The sequence below is a fragment of the Phocoena sinus genome, chromosome 2 (genome assembly GCF_008692025.1).
Source record: "Phocoena sinus isolate mPhoSin1 chromosome 2, mPhoSin1.pri, whole genome shotgun sequence".
Taxonomy (NCBI): Eukaryota; Metazoa; Chordata; class Mammalia; order Artiodactyla; family Phocoenidae; genus Phocoena; species Phocoena sinus.
The window spans coordinates 164,423,690-164,446,961 of NC_045764.1; the positions used below are offsets into that span (position 1 = coordinate 164,423,690).

At 42.0% G+C, this 23,272-nt stretch overlaps 1 protein-coding gene across 1 annotated transcript in view; it reads left to right on the forward strand.

Annotated features, from left to right (window-relative positions):
• TDP1 (tyrosyl-DNA phosphodiesterase 1) overlaps positions 1-23,272 on the forward strand; it is an 82,849-nt gene that overhangs the window by 8,250 nt on the left and 51,327 nt on the right. Inside the window, 5 exon segments of the mRNA XM_032624518.1 lie at positions 219-262; positions 1,441-1,496; positions 4,221-4,317; positions 9,278-9,312; positions 14,222-14,314. Of these exon segments, the coding sequence (XP_032480409.1) occupies positions 219-262; positions 1,441-1,496; positions 4,221-4,317; positions 9,278-9,312; positions 14,222-14,314 (325 nt within the window).

Here is a 23,272-nt window from a genome sequence, read left to right on the forward strand (position 1 = left end):
ATAATACTGATACATAATAAATATTATTAAATAGCCCAGGGAAATTTTCTCTTGAATTTTATGGAACATTAAAGTCTAGTCTTGTAGTACCTTTTCAGTGCATCATTTTCTAAGCCAGAATCTCGTCAGTGACTATTTAATAAGTCAGTTGTGATTATTATTACTAGGTAGTCTTTATCAAAAATATGAAATTAGATATAAATGTTTTGTCTCCCCAGATATTTTATCTCCTCTATTTGGGACACTTGTTTCTTCAGCTCAGGTGAGTTTACAGTTTTTTCTTTGGACGGGAGGGGCAAATAACTCTGTAAGAAAGTGAGCAGTGGGACCTGTGGGCCAGTCCTGTGCAGGGTCCCTGAGATGGCACCTGGAGGCTGGCACCAAACGCCGCGGTTGTGGGATCCATCAGCCTGGAACGTGGATGCACGATCACTGGGGCTTCTGACTCTCGATTGGGCCATAAGGACTGGCCAGGAAGTCACTCTGGAAATTCCAACCTGAGGGACTTCTCTTTGGGACACTAATAATCTCACAGGACTCTGGTGCACCTCCCTGGGAGTGTGGGTAGAGAGGTGAAGGCCATGTCAAGTTTGATTTGATTTAGAGAAGTAAATGAGAAATTTCCTACACCCTCCAAAGAGAAGTGAGTAGAAGTTATGGATGTGGGTACGTCTGCATGTTTGATTGACGTGTTTGATTGGCAGCTCTCCTGCCTGACAGAGCTGGTCCCTTTGCGTTGATAAATCACCTTCATGTGCCAGGCTCTCCAGCAAATAGAACAAGGTCTTGTGCCTAAAGAAGGCAAAGCTTTCTGTGTGCTCCATGTTCTGCTTGGCGGCGGGAATCCTGGTCTCCAGATGGAACGTGGGGTGAATTTGTGTGTGTTCTCCTGGCTAGATTGAGTCAGTATGTCCAGGAGGAGGTCCAGGGATTACCCAGACCTGGGGAGGACCCCCGTGGGTAAGTCTAGTCCAGAACCTGTAATCAAGATGTAATTGTCATAAGCCTAGTGAATGTCCAGTCGCAGATGCCTGTTTACAAAGCTAGCTCATAAGTTAGGCTGAAAGGAAATGTTCTTTTCCAAAAGTGCTTTTTATAGTCATCTAGGGGAAAGGGGATAAATTTATAAGCCCCATTAATCAGAGGACTCTTAGAAATATTGTAAAAAGACTCAGTTTACAAATACAAATGCTGCCAAAGCATGCAGAGGTAATTTTCTGTTTTCTCAGGCACTCCCGCACTAATTCAGAACCTTTGAATGATGTATTCCCTTCAAGATGTATTTTAGGTTTGTTTATGAGTATTGTAGCAAATTGTCCATGTTTATACATAATATATGTAGTTCATCATTAGAGTTTCTTTGAATTCAGTAACCAAACACTTCTCCTTATAGACTGCTTTTCTGAATTGCCCGTGACTTCTTTTCTTCCCCCCATCCAGTTTAACTACTGCTTTGATGTGGACTGGCTCATAAAACAGTATCCACCAGAGTTCAGGTGAGTTCCACAGAGTGATGGATGACATCATAACTGTACTTCAGCCTTAAAACACAATATTTGTGTTTCTCAGGCAGCTGCCGTGCATCTTCTTTGAATATTTCTTTTGGAACTATTGAAATCATAAAAACGTTAAGTTATACTGGGAAAACAGCATTTTTTGATATATTCTAACTAATGGCAAGACTTCCTAATACAGATTTTAGCGTGTCCTTCTGTTCTGTCCAGAAGTAGATTAGGACAAATTTCAACCCAAATAAAAGAATTATAGGTCCAATGTTAATATGAAGGAAAAGGTCACTGCCACCTGCGTTCTCGACCTATAAGCATGCCATGCTTCACTGGGCACATCAGTGCTGTTCTTTTTTTGAGACTCTCTTGTTTCACAAGTGAATTTTCACGTAGCTTAGGAGTTAATGCAGGGGTCATAGGGCCTTCCCTTACCCAGATTATGGAAGTGATGGGTTTCCAGTCTGTCTGCCTCATATTAGGCAGTGCAAACCAAATAAATATGGCATCCCATGGTGACATGGCATCTGTCCCATTTCTAACACATGGACGTGGCAGAATCCCATAACAGCAGGTAAGGTGGAGGAATACACATGCAGGAGAATGGTTGTCAGGGTCCTCAAAGTCCATGGTGCATTTAGCACGTCAGATTGTGGGAAGCTTCATTATTAATAATAGATAAAATGCTGGGAGTTCCCTGGCAGTCCAGTGGTTAGTACTCAGTGCTTTCATTGCTGTGGCCCAGGTTCATTCCCTGGTTGGGGAACTAAGATCCTGCAAGCCACAAGGCACAGCCAAAAATAATACTAATAGATAAAATACTGTTGAAATTTCCCAAGCAGCTTTGGCACTCAAGGGCTCATATTTGACCTGTAACACGTAAGATTAGTTTCAGCTGCATGTAACAGAAAAGTAGAAATAACAGTGGCTTAAACAGGAGAGGAAATAATTTCACCAACCTATTCAAAGTATTGGATGATGCCCACCCACATTAGGGAGGGCGATCTGCTTTGTTGAGCCACCGATTCAAATGGTCATCTCCTCCGCAAGCACCCTCACAGACACACCCAGAAGTAATGTGTTTTTTTTTTTTTTTTTTTTTTTTTGCGGTACACGGGCCTCTCACTGTTGTGGCCTCTCCCGTTGCGGAGCACAGGCTCGGGACGCGCAGGCTCAGCGGCCATGGCTCACGGGCCCAGCCGCTCCGCGGCATGTGGGATCTTCCCAGACCGGGGCACGAACCCGTGTCCCCTGCACTGGCAGTGGACTCCCAACCACTGTGCCACCAGGGAAGCCCCAGAAGTAATGTTTTATCCGGACGCCCTTGGCCCAATCAAGTTGACACACAAAATTACCCATCGCACTGCCTTTTTGTGATAGTTTTTAGAACACCAGTAAATCTGAAGTAATTAATGAGGACTTCAGCTTCTGTCAATAATGTTTAATCTTTTATTTTTTAAAAAGACCTGATAATCTGATAACAGGAATCGTTTCTAGGTAACACATGCATGATTATCTCTTACATTATTCTCTGTACTGTGTTTCTAGTTGTAAAATAGAAAATTTTTTCCAAATAGAAACAAACCGGGAAGGTGTGTTTCTTAGTTTTATTTTACCTGACATGTTAGAATAAAGCTATCAGGTTTAGGGGTTAGGAATCAGCCCTGGATGTGCGTTTTCTGTCCTGGTTTTTTTTGTTTGTTTGTTTTGTTTTTTTTGCAGTACACGGGCCTCTCACTGTTGCGGCCTCTCCCGTTGCGGAGCACAGGCTCCGGACGCGCAGGCTCAGTGGCCATGGCTCACGGGCCCAGCCGCTCCGCGGCACGTGGGATCTTCCTGGACCAGGGCACGAACCCGTGTCCCCTGCATCGGCAGGCGGACTCTCAACCACTGTGCCACCAGGGAAGCCCCTGTCCTGTTTCTTTTTAGTTGAGTGTTGTCCCTTCACGTGTGGCAGAGAATCATTCTGCATGTGATTGATGATTGTGGAAGTTGTTCATCTTGCTTGATGGAGAAAAATCCAATTTTTGTTTTGTTGGGAGAGCTTATAAAGGTATATTGATTTCTAAGGCTTATCTCGCTTTGAATTAACCAGAGTAGATCATGGTTCCTTTAAAAGCCCTTTTAATCTATTCCTGCAGAATGTTTTTATATTGTCCTTTTGAATTTAAAAATAGGGCATTTTCAATGTGCATTGGGCTCTGTTGCATTGAAATATCACCACCTGTTAGTGAAACTACATGCTGTGGGCCTGGGCCCCTTCACTTGTATTCTGGGCATCTGGTGCAGGACCTTGCTCACAGTAGGGGTTTAACATATGGCTAGTGAGGAAGTGGTCTATTGTTTGGGCCAAGAGAAGGGAAAGAAAAGAGCATCATACTAGACAACAATGATTGTATATCTTTTAGTCTATCTGAATTTAAATATATTAACACAGAGCTGATGATGTGCCCTTTTGGACCAAAGAAGATAATTACTCGAGGACCTTCTTGAGTCACAACCCCTCCAGGTCACAGCAGAGCTTCAGGCTCAGGCCACAGGGCTCCATTATAAAGGTAACCAGTTACCGAAGGTTAGCCGGTCCATGTCCTGTGCTGGCCCCCTACTTAGTCACCACACAGGCCAGAAACAGATGTCGGTGGTCAGCGACCCTTAACTGGGTGCAGTTCAGCTTCATGAATGATGGATTTTAAATACTCCTGCTCTCTTTTTCAGGAAGAAACCAATCCTGCTCGTGCATGGCGACAAACGCGAAGCAAAAGCTCACCTACATGCCCAGGCAAAGCCTTATGAAAACATTGCCCTCTGCCAGGTACGGTACTCATTGCCCTTCGAGATCATGCTTAGTCTGAGAGTTGGAAGGAAATTGAGACCTTGAGTCTATCCACCCACCTAATGCAGGAATCCTCTCTCCAGCATCACCAACAGACATCTCTCCAGCCTTGGCTTAAACGCTTCCTGAGGTAGCTCATCCTATTTGTGGGTACCCCTCATGGTTGAAAGATTTTCCTTTATGTTAACCTGATATCTCTGTAATTAGTCAGGGTTCTCCAGAGAAACAGAACCAATAAGGGTGTGTATGTGTGTGTGTGTGTGTGTGTCTGTGTGTGTGTGTCTGTGTCTCTGTGTGTGTGTGTGTGTGTCTGTGTGTAGACAGAGATTTATTTTCAAAGAACTGGCTCACGTGATTGTGGAGGGTGGCAAGTCCAAAATCTGCAGGGCAGGCTGGAGACCCCAAGAAGCACTGATGTTGCATTTTGAGGCCAAAGACCGACTGGAGACACATTCCCTCTTCCTGCAGGGAATCAGTCTTTTTTTAATTTCCTTTCCACTTTTCAACAGACTGACTGAGGCTCACAAACATTCTGGAGGGTAATCTCCTTTACTCAAAGTCCACTGATTGAAACGTTAATCTCCTCAAAAAATACCTTCACGGCAACATCTGACCAAATATCTGGGTGCTGTGGCCTAGCCAAGTTGACACACACAATCTTCTTCCTCTGCCTTCTACGTTGGTCCTAATTTTCCCGCTCTGGAGCCACATAGACTAAATCTCCTTGCACATGTCAGTGATTCTCGTATCTGAAGTCATCTATTTTGTCCCCCTAGTTTTCTCGTTCAGGTTCAAGCGTTCACTTTCTTCAGTTGTACCTGGTATATCAAGGGTTCCCTATCTTTCCCCAACCTGCCAGCCCTCTGGTTGTATCTATTTTGTCCATGTCCCTGTGGAAACGGAGGTTCCAGCATTATTGAGCAGGTTTTTTGGATTCAATTCAGTGGCAGCTTCTTTCTCTGAAGGCAGCTTAAAACTGGTAGTTTTTATTGTGACATTAGCTGCCATTGACATTTCACCCATAGCCCTTAGTTCTTTTTCACAAGAATCACTCAATACTGGAGAGACCCATAGATCGATCAGAAGCAGACCTGTTAGAAAACTACCTTGCGAGTTGTATGCTGCGTGTGATCCTAGTCCGATGAGGGGCGTTAAGTGGTCTCGGAACAGGCTTGGTTTGCTGGGACCAAAGCAGAGAAGAGGTGAGAAGGCTGTTTCTTTATATATTCCCATAATTTTGTCCTGATACTTTCCAGTCAGTTCATGGAAATTCAGTGTGACCAGTGAGTCTTGGAGTTTCCTTAGGACTCCTTGTTTTAGCCTTCACGTCTGAAAGGATCTTTTCATGTGTGACATTTTGTGTAAGAAGCAGGCACACTGGGCGGGGAGGGGAGGCAAGGGGGTAGCATGGAATTCAGAAAATGTTAACATTTATCATTTCCTTCCTGTGGTGGTTCTGAAGTGGCTGGTGTAATATTCACCTCTTCCTATTTGAGCAAGTTGGTCAGTCCATTCGTGAGCAGCTTGATGAATGAGTCTTTCATGGCCCTTTTCTCTCCGGGCCAATAGCTTAGTGAAACTGGCTCAGGATTTCTGCTCTTGGCGTACAGAGGCAAGAGTGAATTACATAGAACCTAATTATTTTTCTTTTCCGTTTTCCTTCTAACGTCCTTTTTCCTCCATCCATACAAGGTAAAAGAATTCCAACTCACGTTTTATCACTTCTTCTAGCTACAGAATATTATGTGTATGTGTATATTTTTAAAGATTAAAACAGTGAGAAATCTCAACCTGATCCATTTTAAACCCGTCTCACACCATTTTCCTGTGATGTAACTCACTGTACTTTATGTAGTTGGAATTTTAAATTATTCCATCTCTTTATCCATCCTGTTTGCAGCTCACCTTCTACATAGGATATGCCTTTGCTTAGCAGTTGCCTAAAATCCCCTTGTTTTGCATTTGTTTCCAAAAACAGAAGAGGTTAAACTGCAGTAGGATAGCACTTATCAGACTAATAGTGGGCAGAAAATAAAATAACACGGGAATCCTGAAAAACAGCAATAAAATCAATGGAAATACAAAGTGTTTTTCAAATGTACTGAAAAGTTTAGGAGAGGTGGTGGCATGCCTAGTGGCGTGCTTCAGGCCAGCCACTAGAGGGCGTAACGAGCCCTGTCTTCCAAACCTTGTGTGAAGAGCCTCCGTAAGCTCCCAGCTCTAGTCTGAGGGACATGGTGATTGCCCCATCCTGACTTATTGAAATACCTTTATATCTTGTCTTTAAAATGAATTTTTGAATTTCTTTTAGCAACGTAGTGTCACTTGACTAAGCTGGGTCACGTTAAGTCAAAGAATAAGTGGATGCTGACACTTTTCCCATTTTGCACACCTGGTGGTCCAGGTTCAGACTTCCTGGGTTCTGTCCCAGCTCTCTGCCCGCTAGCTGTGTCATTCTGGGCCCATAACTTAACCACTTAAAGCCTCATTTCTTCATCTTTAAAATGAATTACTAATACTGTATCTCATAGGGTTATTGGGCAAAGAATTTGGTGCATTTGCCAAAAAGAAGCACCCATTAAATATTATCTGTTGAAATTATTATCATCCTTGCTTTTGTGCTTAGACTTGCCCAAAAGCCCACAACAAATCACAAAACTAAACTCAGAAGCCAAGTATTTTGACCATTGCTTTTTCTGAGCTAAATATCAATTTACAGAGTGGCAGCCTTTGTTCTAATTTTGTAATTTAAAGATGTGAAACACTGGGATTAGCATATACACACTACTATATAAAAAATAGATAACCAACAAGGAGCTACTGTATGGCACAGGGAACTATACTCAGTATTTTGTAGTAACCTATAAGGGAAAAGAATCTGAAAAAGAATCGAGATATATATGTATCAATATAACTGAATCACTTTGCTGTACACCTGAAACTAACACAACATTGCGTTAATTTTTTTTTTTAAAGAAAGACATGAAATGCACTTTCCTGCTCACTCTTCTGTGACCAGTCCACACAAACGTGTGCCAGTTTGTGAGCAGCCCGAACACTGAGTTTACAAGAGCAGTGAACTTGGCCATCTGTCCGTGAGCATCCCCAAGACGGGCTATGTCATTCTCACCTGTGTATTCCAGTTGCCTATCGCTGCCCCCAGCAGACAGGCCCACCTGTGGAGAGTGGGCAGGGGGGCGCTTTGATTTTAATAGCACTTGATTCCATTTATAGAGTGCTTACCCCGTGCAGCTCCTTTTCCTAAGCGTTTTATGTGTACTTCTCTCATTTATTCCTAACAACTCCCTGAATCTCCTAACAGTACCCTCATTTCAAAGAGTAGAAAAATGAGGCATAGAGATTCAAGTATTTTCCGAGGCATAGAGATTCAAGTATTTTCCAAAGTCCTACATAGTTGTGAAGACAGGATTTGTGTCCATACACAGAATTCCTAGCTGGTAAACTATTCTTGACATCTCTATTTATTTTAACTTTTTCATCTTGAGGCCTAACCAAGGTCTTGCTATACCGGATTTTAGATAAAATGTTTTACTTCCCCACCTACCCCCCCATTTGTTTGTAAAGATATCATTTTAAAACATGAAAAATGGATTTAATATATTTATTTTCAGCATCTTCTGTGTTATAAATGTAAGAAAACCTTTAATATCATAATGTCTCAATACTGCCACCACTTTCAATGTTTCTTTTAAATATGCTTTGAAAACTGTGTGTGTATTTCTGTATAAGCCAAATATCTAATTTTAAAACGTTGCATAGAGTCTCGTTTGTTTTTACTAGTTTTCTGGCTTCTAAGGAAATTAGGCTTCTCACTTCTAATTAGTGTAATTAAAATGCAATATGTGTTGAATCATTCTGGGTAATGAAAAAGAAGTTTTTTAAAAAATGAACCTCACTGGATGCTATTCTAAAAGCTGTTTTGAATCTAAAAACAATAAATGCTGGAGAGGGTGTAGAGGAAAGGGAACCCTCATACACTGTTGGTGGGAATGTAAATTGATACAGCCACTATGGAGAACAGTATGGAGGTTCCTTAAAAAACTAAAAATAGAACTACCATACGACCCAGCAATCCCACTACTGGGCATATACCCTGAGAAAACCATAATTCAAAAAGAGTCATGTACCACAATGTTCACTGCGGCACTATTTACAATAGCCAGGACATGGAAGCAACCTAAGTGTCCATCGACAGATGAATGGATAAAGAAGATGTGGTACATATATACAATGGAATATTACTCAGCCATAAAAAGAAACAAAACTGAGTTATTTGTAGTGAGGTGGATGTACCCAGAGTCTGTTATACAGAGTGAAGTAAGTCAGAAAGAGAAAAACAAATCCGTATGCTAACACGTATATATGGAATCTAAAAAAAAAAAAAAAAATCATGAAGAACCTAGAGGCAAGATGGGAATAAAGGCGCAGGCCTACTAGAGAATGGACTTGAGGACACAGGGAGGGGGAAGGGTAAGCTGGGACAAAGTGAGAGAGTGGCATGGACATATATACACTACCAAATGTAAAGTAGATAGCTAGTGGGAAGCAGCTGCATAGCACAGGGAGATCAGTTCAGTGGTTTGTGACCAGCTAGAAGGGTGGGATAGGGAGGGTGGGAGGGAGGGAGACGCAAGAGGGAAGAGATATGGGGATATATGTATATGTATAACTGATTCACTTTGTTATAAAGCAGAAACTAACACACCACTGTAAAGCAACTATACTCCAATAAAAATGTTAAAAAAAAGATTAAAAAATTAAAACTGTTTTGGCGATCAAGGGCTTGTCCACTAGAGGGCAGTAACAACTTTAAAAACAAAAAAAAGTTGACCTGAATCTTTTCTAATTTAATTTTCAATAGATAGAGATATTATTGAGTTTTTAAAAAACAAGTAACTTGACCTCTTTTTTATCCTAGGCAAAGTTGGATATTGCATTTGGAACACACCACACGTAAGCAATTTTTATGAAATGGGGAGGGGAGGATACGAGTTTAATAGATCAAAGGATGCTCTTCAGAAATCGCCCTTAGAGGGACTCACATGTGATGATTTTGCTGGGGGAAAAGCTATCACTTAGGAAGCAGAGGAAAAGGAGTTGTTTCTGAACAGCCTTAAGACCAAGTACCAGGATTCTGGCTCTGGACATGAAAGTCTGAATCTGTGATGCGGTTTCTGCTTTCTCTTGAGGGCGTTCATTATAGCCAACTGAGGGGGATAGATTGTGGTCCGCGGTTACACATGACTGTACGTGCGGTAGTCACATGCCTATGGATTCCACCACTTTAAAGAGGGTCTTGTGAATTTCATAAGATTCTGAGTTGCATCAAATAGAATATTGTTGGGTCAACTGTGCTGTGATTGAAAGAAAAACTGTTTTACAAGAAATTGTCATCTTGAGAGGCTGGTACCTGTCCCTGCTTCAAGACATCTCAGAAAATTCTCTTAGGATAATTTCTGAGACATTGCAAACAACAGACAGGAGAAACTTTTCTCTTACTTCCTACTTGATACATATCAGCTTGACTCCCGTTTTATTTGAGTCTTACTGTTTAATGGAGCCATTTTACATAATTGTTCTCTAGCTGAGAAAAGAATAAGACATGGTTGCCTCGATTTCAGTATTTTTGTAAATCATATTTCTCTAGAAATATGTCACACTCAAAAGAGTGACAAAGGGCTTCCCTGGTGGCGCAGTGGTTGAGAGTCTGCCTGCCGATGCAGGGGACACGGGTTCGTGCCCCGGTCCGGGAAGATCCCACATGCCGCGGAGCTGCTGGGCCCGTGAGCCATGGCCGCTGAGCCTGCGCGTCCAGAGCCTGTGCTCCACAACGGGAGAGGCCACAACAGTGAGAGGCCCGCATACGGCAAAAAAAAAAAAAAGAGTGACAAAGCCTTATCTTTCTTCTAGACCAGCAGTGGAAACAGGTAGCCTGCTGCTTCAGGCATGTCCCTTTGGGTATCTGTCCCTAAGGCAACAGGGAATCTCATGGGAGGAAGTGTTTGCCCTGAGTCTTTCAGTGACCACTGTTTTCCTGATACTACGCCAAAAACGAGGGCATACGTTCATCATTCTCTTTGTAAGCTTAAAGCTACATTTTGCCAGTCTGTCTCCAGAAAGGAACCAGAGCAGAAAGCACTGAACCACTTTGTGAAAGGATACCTATCAAGCATACATTATCTGGTCTTAGGTGCTCTTGTGTAAATGTTGCTGCATTTACCAAGCACCCCTAATTGGTAACTTTAGTGTAATGGAGGGTTGTTGAGAGTGACCTCAAGCACCTACCTAGCTGGAGTATCAGGCACAGAGCTCACAGAATGCTAATTTCAGCAAAGGATACAAAATAGCACTGAATAGGCCGAGTCAGAATCTTAGGCTCCTATAGCTGCACCACCGTGGGAGACGCTGATGGGCGGCAGTAGTAGTCAGCCGTCCTGGGAGAGATTCTGCAGTAAAGCGTCGCACCAGATGGATCCTTGTCCCCCGCCCTTAGCTGGAACCCTAGCCTAAATACCTTACTGATTCCAGAATACATTGAGCAAACCCTGTTTTGGATCCTGGGCATGATTTGCTAGACCTGCAGTGCGGGGTTCCTGTGCAGAGCACATGTTCTGTGCCTGCAGCCAGCATTTCTTGGGCACTTTCACACTGCACTTAATATGCTAGCGAGTCATAGGAGAGCCTGGGTCAGGGGAGGGACTGAGTGCCAGGCCGGCCCAGATCTGACACAGTGGCATTTGAGGGGGATGGAGCTATCCTTTTTTTTTTTTTTTTTTTAATGCTATTCAAAAAATTACTTGGTCCTTTGTCTTCATTTTATAGACTAGAGGCCCCAAGTAGGTAGGCAGTTTTCCTCCAGCCAGTGTTGGGAGACAGGACTAGAACTGCTTATTTTTGCTTAAGTTCTTAATTTACTTTTGTTGTTTCCTCACTGCTAAAATTAAACCTGTTTCCTTTGGCGCGCGCACGCACACACAGGTACACACACGCGCGCGCGCTTTGCAAGCCCATTCTTCCTTCACCTCCAGCACATGCATTTTGCAGGTTAAACCCAGCAGAGTTCCTCATTCACAGTTGAAAGTGCCTAGGGAAGTACTGATAGACCCTTTCCCCACTCTGTAGTATGTGTGTAGTTTACATTTTGTTAAAATGCCAGTATTTTGTAGGAGATTGAACTCATGCCTTGAAATAACTTTCAGTTGTTCATTTTAAAATATTTTAAGAGTTATTCATTAAATATCTATTATATTCTTGAAGCACAGCTCAAGGGGATGTAAAGTGTTTTAAGACATAGTGGCTTTTGTCCTTCCAGCTTTTAGTCTTTGGGTGAGAGAGGCAAGGCAAACACATGAGCTAGGAAAGAAGGAAAGCCTTCCAGCTCCTGGTGACAGGTGTGAACACGTCCCCCGCCTCCCCCAACAGAGTGGAGCTGCCACAGTAACTCTGAAGGAGTCTCTGGGGTCACACTTGCGTCAGCTGGCGGGTGCTGACCATGTACTACTTGCGGCCCCATCCCCCAGGAGCTCATGGTCCTCTTAGAGACAGTGAAAGTGCTCCATCCCTGCTTCCAGGATGCTGTGCAGTCCCGGGGCTTATCTCATAGTGCTTTAGAATGCTGAAGCTCTTTGGTGGCCTCCAAAGCTGGAAGCAAAGGCACCTCCCACGGCCCTGAGAATCCACAGGGGGAGGGAAGCGTCAGATCTGGCTGTGCAGCCCGGAGCAGACTACAGGATGAGTCTCTCTCCTCTTCGGGCTGTAGCAGGGCCCCCCTCCGTGTGACCCACTCCTGCCCCAGTAGCATGAAGTAGCTGCGGCCTGTCCAGCCCAAGGGAAGCCGTGCACAGCGAGAGGAGGATCCAACACGTGTGATCCAAATAAGCGCTGCTTCCGGTTCACGTGGGGAGCTGGGTAGTCCCCATGAGCTCTCCTAGCCACGGATTCTGCAGTTGTAAAATGGGAATGATAGCGCCTCCTCTGGATTGGGTGGCATTCTGTGCGCTAGCTTTCTGTGCGGCTTCTAAAGCAGTGCCTGGTACATAAATGCTCCACAGACATTAGCTTGCCTCCGCCCTGTGCAGGAACAGCTTCACATAGGGGAAATGTCCCTTCTGCCACCCCCGTAGCTTAATAGATAATACGCAGGTTAGTATTCTTCAGGGAAGACCTCATTTCTTTATATGTTTTATCCATTTTTAACTCTGACCTTATTGGGACATGCCATTTTGTCTATGAAAAGATTAATGTGACTCCCCTTAGATTAGTTCTCAATGCTATTTGATAGGATTCACTGACATTAGTGCATGATTTTCCTGTTAATTGATACCTTAACTAATGGAAATATTTGTCAAAGTTAAATCATGAATTCGTAACTGGCTTATTCTTAATTACAGTCAGCTACTAACGTGGCAACAGCGTACGTAAATTTGCCCAGATTTCAGGGAGCACATCTCATACGTGGAGAGAAGATTGGCTCAACAGCTGTCATTTCTCCAGCTTCGCATTAATTTACTATTTGCCAGCTTGGGTTAAATTCTCGTTCTGGCAAGAGCTAAATTTCATCCTCTGTATAGTCTTTTCCGTACTTTTTAATGCTAATAACCCCATTCGGTCGAGATAGTATTTGGGATGTTGTTTACTTGAGAGAACCAGTGGTTCATTTTTTTCCCACGTGTAAACTGACTTCCATCAGTAAATGTTAAGTAGCATTTTGGCCTCCATAGAAATAAGGTAGAGTTACTGCCTTGAGTGAATCTCTAGTTGGGGGAGAGAGAATTTATGTTCCTGAAATAATTAGAAAACCATCGGGAGGCCAAGAACCATCCGAAAGTAGATGGCAAAGTAAAGCAAGGCATGGAAGCAGTAGAGGGAATGTACACCTGGAGTGTTTTACATTTAACAAAACATGTACTGCATTTCATTCTCACATCAGCCCTATGAAGTGAACACGGGGTTGATCCTTTATGCCACAAGTGAGAAGCCGAGGCTCAGGGGACATGGAACGACTCAGAGATATTAAATGACTTACGTAGGGTCCTATGGCTTCTAACTGATGAACACTGGTACTTAGGTCTTCCAGCTTCGGATGGAAAGCTCTTATCCTGTTCCCTCCCTCTCACTGGAATTAAACTAAGAGAAATAATCTGATGACTGGGGAAGCCCCATGGGAAAGAAGGGAATCTCTAGGGCTGATTTGAGTAAAGGGAGAAGAAAAGGGAAGACTTACCTCAAGCCCAGGTACACGCTGGTGACAAGTCTGGCGTCTATAGAGTATGAAGAAAGATCAGTCTCTTGAAAGTGAAGCATCTTTCAAACTTAAACTGCAACCCACAGTAGGAAATGCGTTTGTCATTTCAGTCTGCTGCACCTGTCTGTACTGATAAGTGCTGAAACCAGAGTTTCACGAACCAGCACTTAAATATATGCAATATACTCTTGAGTTTCTAATTTATTCTGTTGCAGTTTTTTTTTAATGCGAGGTAGCCACAGCGTAGCAAGAGGTTGTGACCATACTCTGAAAACACTGGACAAGAAGATTCCTGTTGTCCCTGATAGTAATGGGTGATGCTGAATAGATAATAAGGAGCCAGACTACAGTGTGGGGAGGGGTTTAAAGTGCCAGGGCTGGCCACGTGGAGCAAAAGTTCATTTACCACCAAATACTCAGCATTTTGGAAGGTGGTTTTCCACTTGTCACTTAAGCAGACTTTGGTAACAATGATGTATGGAAGAAAAGAAGACTAAATGTTCAAAATTGGGATAATGTAATAAGAGTTTAAAGAATTCCTTTAGCTATTGCATTTGCATTAGAAAGGTATTATGAGAGTACCGTTAATGCTTTTTGATCCTTTTTCTGTTTTTAAAGGAAAATGATGCTACTGCTATACGAAGAAGGCCTCCGGGTTGTCATACACACCTCCAACCTCATTCACGCCGACTGGCACCAGAAAACACAAGGGTTTGTAGGGTTCCGTTCATTTCTTCGTAGTCACTGTGTGTGCTGAGAAAGGTCAAAAGCGAGAACATTTGATTTATTCTTTTTCTCCTGTTTTTTAATTGTGAAAAAAACCAGAATTATGGCATAGAAAAGAGACACATGCAAAAAAAAGTGATAGTATTCTTTTACTACCTCCCCCCAGTTCCTCTCTTGAGGTAGCCGGTGTTAACCGTTTAACACATAATCATCCATAACTGCCTTTATTATACCTGTAAACATACGTATTTATACACCGTAGTTTTTTTCTAGTTTTGACAAAATGGCATCATACATACACTCTACAGCCAAGTAGATCCAAGGATCTGAGGCAGGAAAGAGGATGAAAAATGAAAGGCTTGGACCTATTATTTTTCCATTAAGACCCTCCTGATAACTTTCTTGGTCCTCACTTACTCCTGCATCCACTTGTACTTGCCACTTCCCAACAGGTACCAAAAGAAAACTTGGGGGTTGATTGTACACTAAAAATGTCCCCTCACCCCCAGTCAGTTTAGTTTCCCATAAAACAAATCTAAACGGCTGTCTTTTTAGAGCCTGTAACATGGTTGTGAATCTCCAAAAGAATTGAACATGAAGGTTTTTCATGGCTTTATTTTATTTTATTTTTTTAATTACTAACCCTTTGTCCTTGGTGCATATATACCAGATCTAGGTTTTGATCTCCTAAGAGAAGTTTAGGTTTATTTTTAGGGATTTTAGGGACTTGTTCAAATCGTTTCACCCTTTGTTCTCCTTCCCGATAAGGCTTCATTATGACCAGCCTTAATTTCGCTTTCTTTCACTTAAGCTAGTCTGCATGTCTCTGTTTTCCTGTGTTAGAAGGAACTCACCCTTTCAAGGTTCGAGTATCTTCCCCTGCATCTTCCTCCTCATTCCCTCGCTCATACCATTGCCCAGCCTGGGCTAGAGCCCTATTCTGGGACTCTGACTGAACCCAAGTTAGACCTTCAGCTGAGCTGAGACAGAGAACCTCCCAGCCCCCATCCTCTGGGCCTGCTGGACCTGAGTGGGCCGGGCAGCATCACAGCTGCCTCTTCCCTCACACAGCCTTTCCCTGAGCCAGGTGTGTGTCGTCCTCTCTTCACTCCCCTTCCCCACCATAGAAGGTGGCTTGATCCCCTGTCCCCACTGCCTGATGGTTTTCCTACAAACATGTTCTAGTTTCCAAGTGTCCCCACTTAAGATATGCTTCTCAAAATGCAGCAGCGTTCTGACGGGTTCAGGGTCTCGGGGATGGACTGTCTCTAAGAGCCTCAGCCGTGGTGCTTTTTTTTTTTTAACCTCTTTATTGGAGTATAATTGCTTTACAATGGTGTGTTAGTTTCTGCTTTATAACAAAGTGAATCAGTTATACGTATGTTCCCATATCTCTTCCCTCTTGCATCTCCCTCCCTCCCACCCTCCCTATCCCACCCCTCTAGGTGGTCACAAACCACTGAGCTGATCTTCCTGTGCTATGCGGCTGCTTCCCACTAGCTATCTGTTTTACGTTTGGTAGTGTATATATGTCCATGCCACTCTCTCACTGTCACAGCTTACCCTTCCCCCTCCCCATATCCTCAAGTACATTCTCTAGTAGGTCTGTGTGTTTATTTCCGTCTTACCCCTAGGTTCTTCATGACCTTTTTTTTCCCTTAGATTCCATATATATGTGTTAGCATACGGTATTTGTTTTTCTCTTTCTGACTTACTTCACTCTGTATGACAGACTCTAGGTCCATCCACCTCACTACAAATAACTCAATTTAGTTTCTTTTTATGGCTGAGTAATATTCCATTGTATATATGTGCCACATCTTCTTTTTTTTTTTTTCATTTTAACATCTTTATTGGAGTATAATTGCTTTACAATGGTATGTTAGCTTCAGCTTCACAACAAAATGAATCAGTTATATATATATACATATGTTCCCATATCTCTTCCCGCTTGCGTCTCCCTCCCTCCCACCCTCCCTATCCCACCCCTCCAGGCAGTCACAAAGCACCGAGCTGATCTCTGTGCTATGCGGCTGCTTCCCACTAGCTATCTACCTTACGTTTGGTAGTGTATATATGTCCATGCCTCTCTCTCGCTTTGTTACAGTTTACCCTTCCCCCTCCCCGTAGCCTCAAGTCCATTCTCTAGTAAGTCTGTGTCTTTATTCCTGTTTCACCCCTAGGTTTTTCATGACATTTCTTTTCTTAAATTCCATATATATGTGTTAGCATACGGTATTTGTCTCTCTCTTTCTGACTTACTTCACTCTGTATGACAGACTCTAGGTCTATCCACCTCATTACAAATAGCTCAATTTTGTTTCTTTTTATGGCTGAGTAATATTCCATTGGTATATATGTGCCACATCTTCTTTATCCATTCATCAGATGATGGACACTTAGGTTGTTTCCATCTCTGGGCTATTGTAAATAGAGCTGCAATGAACATTTTGGTACATGACGCTTTTTGAATTATGGTTTTCTCAGGGTATATGCCCAGTAGTGGGATTGCTGGGTCGTATGGTAGTTCTATTTTTAGTTTTTTAAGGAACCTCTATACTGTTCTCCACAGTGGCTGTATCAATTTACATTCCCACCAACAATGTAAGAGGGTTCCCTTTTCTCCACACCCTCTCCAGCATTTATTGTTTCTAGATTTTTTGATGATGGCCATTCTGACTGGTGTGAGATGATATCTCATTGTAGTTTTGATTTGCATTTCTCTAATGATTATGAGCATTCTTTCATGTGTTTGTTGGCAGTCTGTATATCTTCTTTGGAGAAATGTCTATTTAGGTCTTCTGCCCATTTTTGGATTGGGTTGTTTGTTTTTTTGTTATTAAGCTGCATGAGCTGCTTATAAATTTTGGAGATTAATCCTTTGTCAGTTGCTTCATTTGCAAATATTTTCTCCCATCCTGCGGGCTGTCTTTTGGTCTTGTTTATGGTTTCCTTTGCTGTGCAAAAGCTTTTAAGTTTCATTAGGTCCCATTTGTTTATTTTTGTTTTTATTTCCATTTCTCTAGGAGCTGGGTCAAAAAGAACCTTGCTGTGATTTATGTCATAGAGTGTCCTGCCTATGTTTTCCTCTAAGAGTTTGATAGTTTCTGGCCTTACATTTAAGTCTTTAATCCATTTTGAGCTTATTTTTGTGTATGGTGTTAGGAAGTGATCTAATCTCATACTTTTACATGTAGCTGTCCAGTTTTCCCAGCACCACTTATTGAAGAGGCTGTCCTTTCTCCACTGTACATTCCTGCCTCCTTTATCAAAGATAAGGTGACCATATGTGCGTGGGTTTATCTCTGGGCTTTCTATACTGTTCCATTGAGCTATATTTCTGTTTTTGTGCCAGTACCATACTGTCTTGATTACTGTAGCTTTGTAGTATAATCTGAAGTCAGGAAGCCTGATTCCTCCAGCTCCGTTTTTCGTTCTCAAGATTGCTTTGGCTATTCGGGGTCTTTTGTGTTTCCATACAAATTGTGAAATATTTTGTTCTAGTTCTGTGAAAAATGCCAGTGGTAGTTTGATAGGGATTGCATTGAATCTATAGATTGCTTTGGGTAGTAGAGTCATTTTCACAATGTTGATTCTTCCAATCCAAGAACATGGTATATCTCTCCATCTATTTGTATCATCTTTAATTTCTTTCATCAATGTCTTATAATTTTCTGCATACAGGTCTTTTGTCTCCTTAGGTAGGTTTATTCCTAGATATTTTATTCTTTTTGTTGCAGTGGTAAATGGGAGTGTTTTCTTGATTTCATTTTCAGATTTTTCATCCATAGTGTATAGGAATGCCAGAGATTTCTGTGCATTAATTTTGTATCCTGCTGCTTTACCAAATTCATTGATTAGCTCTAGTAGTTTTCTAGTAGCATCTTTAGGATTCTCTATGTATAGTATCATGTCATCTGCAAAGAGTGACAGCTTTACTTCTTCTTTTCCGATTTGGATTCCTTTTATTTCCTTTTCTTCTCTGATTGCTATGGCTAAAACTTCCAAAACTATGTTGAATAAGACTGGTGAGAGTGGGCAACCTTGTCTTGTTCCTGATCTTAGTGCAAATGCTTTCAGTTTTTCACCATTGAGGACGATGTTGGCTGTGGGTTTGTCATATATGGCCTTTATTATGTTGAGGAAAGTTCCCTCTATGCCTACTTTCTGCAGGGTTTTTATCATAAATGGGTGTTGAATTTTGTCAAAAGCTTTCTCTGCATCTATTGAGATGATAATATGGTTTTTCTCCTTCAATTTGTTAATATGGTGTATCACGTTGATTGATTTGCATATATTGAAGAATCCTTGCATTCCTGGAATAAACCCCACTTGATCATGGTGTATGATCCGTTTAATGTGCTGTTGGATTCTGTTTGCTAGTATTTTGTTGAGGATTTTTGCATCTATGTTCATCAGTGATATTGGCCTGTAGTTTTCTTTCTTTGTGACGTCCTTGTCTGGTTTTGGTATCAGGGTGGTGGTGGCCTCGTAGAGTGAGTTTGGGAGTGTTCCTCCCTCTGCTATATTTTGGAAGAGTTTGAGAAGGATAGGTGATAGCTCTTCTCTAAATGTTTGATAGAATTCGCCTGTGAAGCCATCTGGTCCTGGGCTTTTGCTTGTTGGAAGATTTTTAATCACAGTTTCAATTTCAGTGCTTGTGATTGGTCTGTTCATGTTTTCTGTTTCTTCCTGATTCAGTCTTGGCAGGTTGTGCCTTTCTAAGAATTTGTCCATTTCTTCCAGGTTGTCCATTTTATTGGCATAGAGTTGCTTGTAGTAATCTCTCATGATCTTTTGTATTTCTGCAGTGTCAGTTGTTACTTCTCCTTTTTCATTTCTAATTCTGTTGATTTCAGTCTTCTCCCTTTTTTTCTTGTTGAGTCTGGCTAATGGTTTATCAATTTTGTTTATCCTTTCAAAGAACCAGCTTTTAGTTTTATTGATCTTTGCTATCCTTTCCTTCATTTCTTTTTCATGTATTTCTGATCTGATTTTTATGATTTCTTTCCTTCTGCTAACTTTGGGGTTTTTTTGTTCTTCTTTCTCTAATTGCTTTAGGTGCAAGGTTAGGTTGTTTATTCGAGATGTTTCCTGTTTCTTAAGGTAGGATTGTATTGCTATAAACTTCCCTCTTAGAACTGCTTTTGCTGCATCCCATAGATTTTGAGTCGTCGTGTCTCCATTGTCATTTGTTTCTAGGTATTTTTTGATTTCCTCTTTGATTTCTTCAGTGATCACTTTGTTATTAAGTAGTGTATTGTTTAGCCTCCATGTGTTTGTATTTTTTACAGATCTTTTCCTGTAGTTGATATCTAGTCTCATAGCGTTGTGGTCGGAAAAGATACTTCATACAATTTCAATTTTCTTAATTTTACCAAGGCTTGATTTGTGACCCAAGGTATGATCTATCCTGGAGAATGTTCCATGAGCACTTGAGAAAAATGTGTATTCTGTTGTTTTTGGATAGAATGTTGTATAAATATCAATTAAGTCCATCTTGTTTAATGTGTCATTTAAAGCTTGTGTTTCCTTATTTATTTTCATTGTGGATGATCTGTCCATGGGTGAAAGTGGGGTGTTAAAGTCCCCTACTATGAATGTGTTACTGTTGATTTCCCCTTTTATGGCTGTTAGTATTTGCCTTATGTATTGAGGTACTCCTATGTTGGGTGCATAAATATTTACAATTGTTATATCTTCTTCTTGGATCAATCCCTTGATCATTAGGTAGTGTCCTTCTTTGTCTCTTCTAATAGTCTTTATTTTAAAGTCTATTTTGTCTGATATGAGAATTGCTACTCCAGCTTTCTTTTGGTTTCCATTTGCATGAAATACCTTTTTCCATCCCCTTACTTTCAGTCTGTATGTGTCTCTAGGTCTGAAGTGGGTCTCTTGTAGACAGCAAATATATGTGTCTTGTTTTTGTATCCATTCAGCCAATCTGTGTCTTTTGGTGGGAGCATTTAGTCCATTTACATTTAAGGTAATTATCGATATGTAGGTTCCCATTCCCATTTTCTTAATTGTTTTGGGTTCGTTATTGTAGGTCTTTTCCTTCTTTTGTGTTTCTTGCCTAGAGAAGTTCCTTTAGCAGTTGTTATAGAGCTGGTTTGGTGGTGCTGAACTCTCTCAGCTTTTGCTTGTCTGTAAAGGTTTTAATTTCTCCATCAAATCTGAATGAGATCCTTGCTGGGTAGAGTAATCTTGGTTGCAGGTTTTTCTCCTTCAACACTTTCAATATGTCCTGCCACTCCCTTCTGGCTTGCAGAGTTTCTGCTGAAAGATCAGCTGTTAACCTTATGGGGATTCCCTTGTGTGTTATTTGTTGTTTTTCGCTTGCTGCTTTTAATATGCTTTCTTTGTATTTAATTTTTGACAGTTTGATTAATATGTGTCTTGGCGTATTTCTCCTTGGATTTATCCTGTATGGGACTCTCTGTGCTTCCTGGACTTGATTAACTATTTCCTTTCCCATATTAGGGAAGTTTTCAACTATAATCTCTTCAAATATTTTCTCAGTCCCTTTCTTTTTCTCTTCTTCTTCTGGAACCCCTATAATTTGAATGTTGGTGCGTTTAATGTTGTCCCGGAGGTCTCTGAGACTGTCCTCAGTTCTTTTCATTCTTTTTTCTTTATTCTGCTCTGCATTAGTTATTTCCACTATTTTATCTTCCAGGTCACTTATCAGTTTTTCTGCCTCAGTTATTCTGCTATTGATCCCATCTAGAGTATTTTTAATTTCATGTATTGTGTTGTTCATCATTGTTTGTTTCATCTTTAGTTTTTCTAGGTCCTTGTTAAATGTTTCTTGCATTTTGTCTATTCTATTTCCAAGATTTTGGATCGTCTTTACTATCATTATGCTGAATTCTTTTTCAGGTAGACTGCCTATTTCCTCTTCATTTGTTAGGTCTGGTGGGTTTTTATCTTGCTCCTTCATCTGCTGTGTGTTTTTCTGTCTTTTCATTTTGCTTATCTTACTGTGTTTGGGGTCTCTTTTTTGCAGGCTGAAGGTTCGTAGTTCCTGTTGTTTTTAGTGTCTGTCCCCAGTTGCTAAGGTTGGTTCAGTGGGTTGTGTAGGCTTCCTGGTGGAGGGTACTAGTGCCTGTGTTCTGGTGGATGAGGCTGGATCTTGTCTTTCTGGTGGGCAGGTCCACGTCTGGTGGTGTGTTTTGGGGTGTCTGTAGACTTATTATGTTTTTGGGCAGCCTCTCTGCTAATGGGTGGGGTTGTGTTCCTGTCTTGCTAGTTGTCTGGCATATGATGTCCAGCACTGTAGCTTGCTGGTTGTTGCATGAAGCTGGGTGCTGGCGTTGAGATGGAGATCTCTGGGAGATTTTCGCCCTTTGATATTATATGCAGCTGGGAGGCCTCTTGTGGACCAGTGTCCTGAAGTTGGCTCTTCCACCTCAGAGGCACAGCACTTACTCCTGGCTGCAGCACCAAGAGCCCTTCATCCACACGGCTCCTTAATTTGGGATGATTCGTTGTGTATTCATGTATTCCACAGATGCAGGGTACATCAAGTTGATTGTGGAGCTTTAATCCGCTGCTTTTGAGGCTGCTGGGAGAGATTTCCCTTTCTCTTCTTTGTTCTCACAGCTCCCAGGGGCTCAGCTTTGGATTTGGCCCCGCCTGTGCATGTAGGTCCCGGAGGGCGTCTGTTCTTTGCTCAGACAGGACGGGGTTAAAGGAGCCGCTGATTCGGAGGCTCTGGCTCACTCAGGCCAGGGGTAGGGAGGGTCACGGAGTGCGGGGTGGGCCTGCTAGTGTTGGAGGGTCTCCTGCAGAGGCGGGGGGCAGCTGTGGCTCACCAAGGGACAAGGACACTGGCAGCAGAAGTTCTGGGAAGTACTCCTTGGTGTGAGCCCTCCCAGAGTCTGCCACATCTTCTTTATCCATATAAGACACTGATGAAAGAAATTAAAGATGATACAAATAGATTGAGAGATATACCATGTTCTTGGATTGGAAGAATCAACATTGTGAAAATGACTCTACTACCCATAGCAATCTACAGATTCAGTGCAATCCCTATCAAACTACCACTGACATTTTTCACAGAACTAGAACAAAAAATTTCACAATTTGTATGGAAACACAAAAGACCCCGAATAGCCAAAGCAATCTTTAGAACAAAAAATGGAGCTGGAGGAATCAGACTCCCTGACTTCAGACTATACTACAAAGCTACAATAATCAACATGGTATGGTACTGGCACAAAAACAGAAATATAGATCAATGGAACAGGTTAGAAAGCCCAGAGATAAAACCACGCATATACGGTCACCTTATCTTTGATAAAGGAGGCAAGAATATACAGTGGAGAAAAGACAGCCTCTTCAGTAAGTGGTGCTGGGAAAACTGGACAGGTACATGTAAAAGTATGAAATTAGAACACTCCCCAACACCATACACAAAAATAAACTCAAAATGGATTAAAGGGCTTCCCTGGTGGCGCAGTGGTTTAGAGTCTGCCTGTTGATGCAGGGGACGCGGGTTCGTGCCCCGTTCCGGGAAGATCCCACATGCCACGGAGCGGCTGGGCCCGTGAGCCATGGCTGCTGAGCCTGCGTGTCCGGAGCCTGTGCTCTGCAACGGGAGAGGCCACAACAGTGAGAGGCCTGAGTACTGCAAAAAAAAAAAAAGTGGATTAAAGACCTAAATGTAAGGCCAGACACTATCAAACTCTTAGAGGAAAACGTAGGCAGAACACTATGACATAAATCACAGCCAGATCCTTTTTGACCCACCTCCTAGAGAAATGGAAATAAAAACAAAAATAAACGAATGAGACCTAATGAAACTTGAAAGCTTTTGCACAGCAAAGGAAACCATAAACAAGACTGAAAGACAACCCTCAGAATGGGAGAAAGTATTCTCAGTGCTCTTAATCCACCGAGTTTCTGGTAAACAAGGTCTTTGCTGCCCCAGGAGCT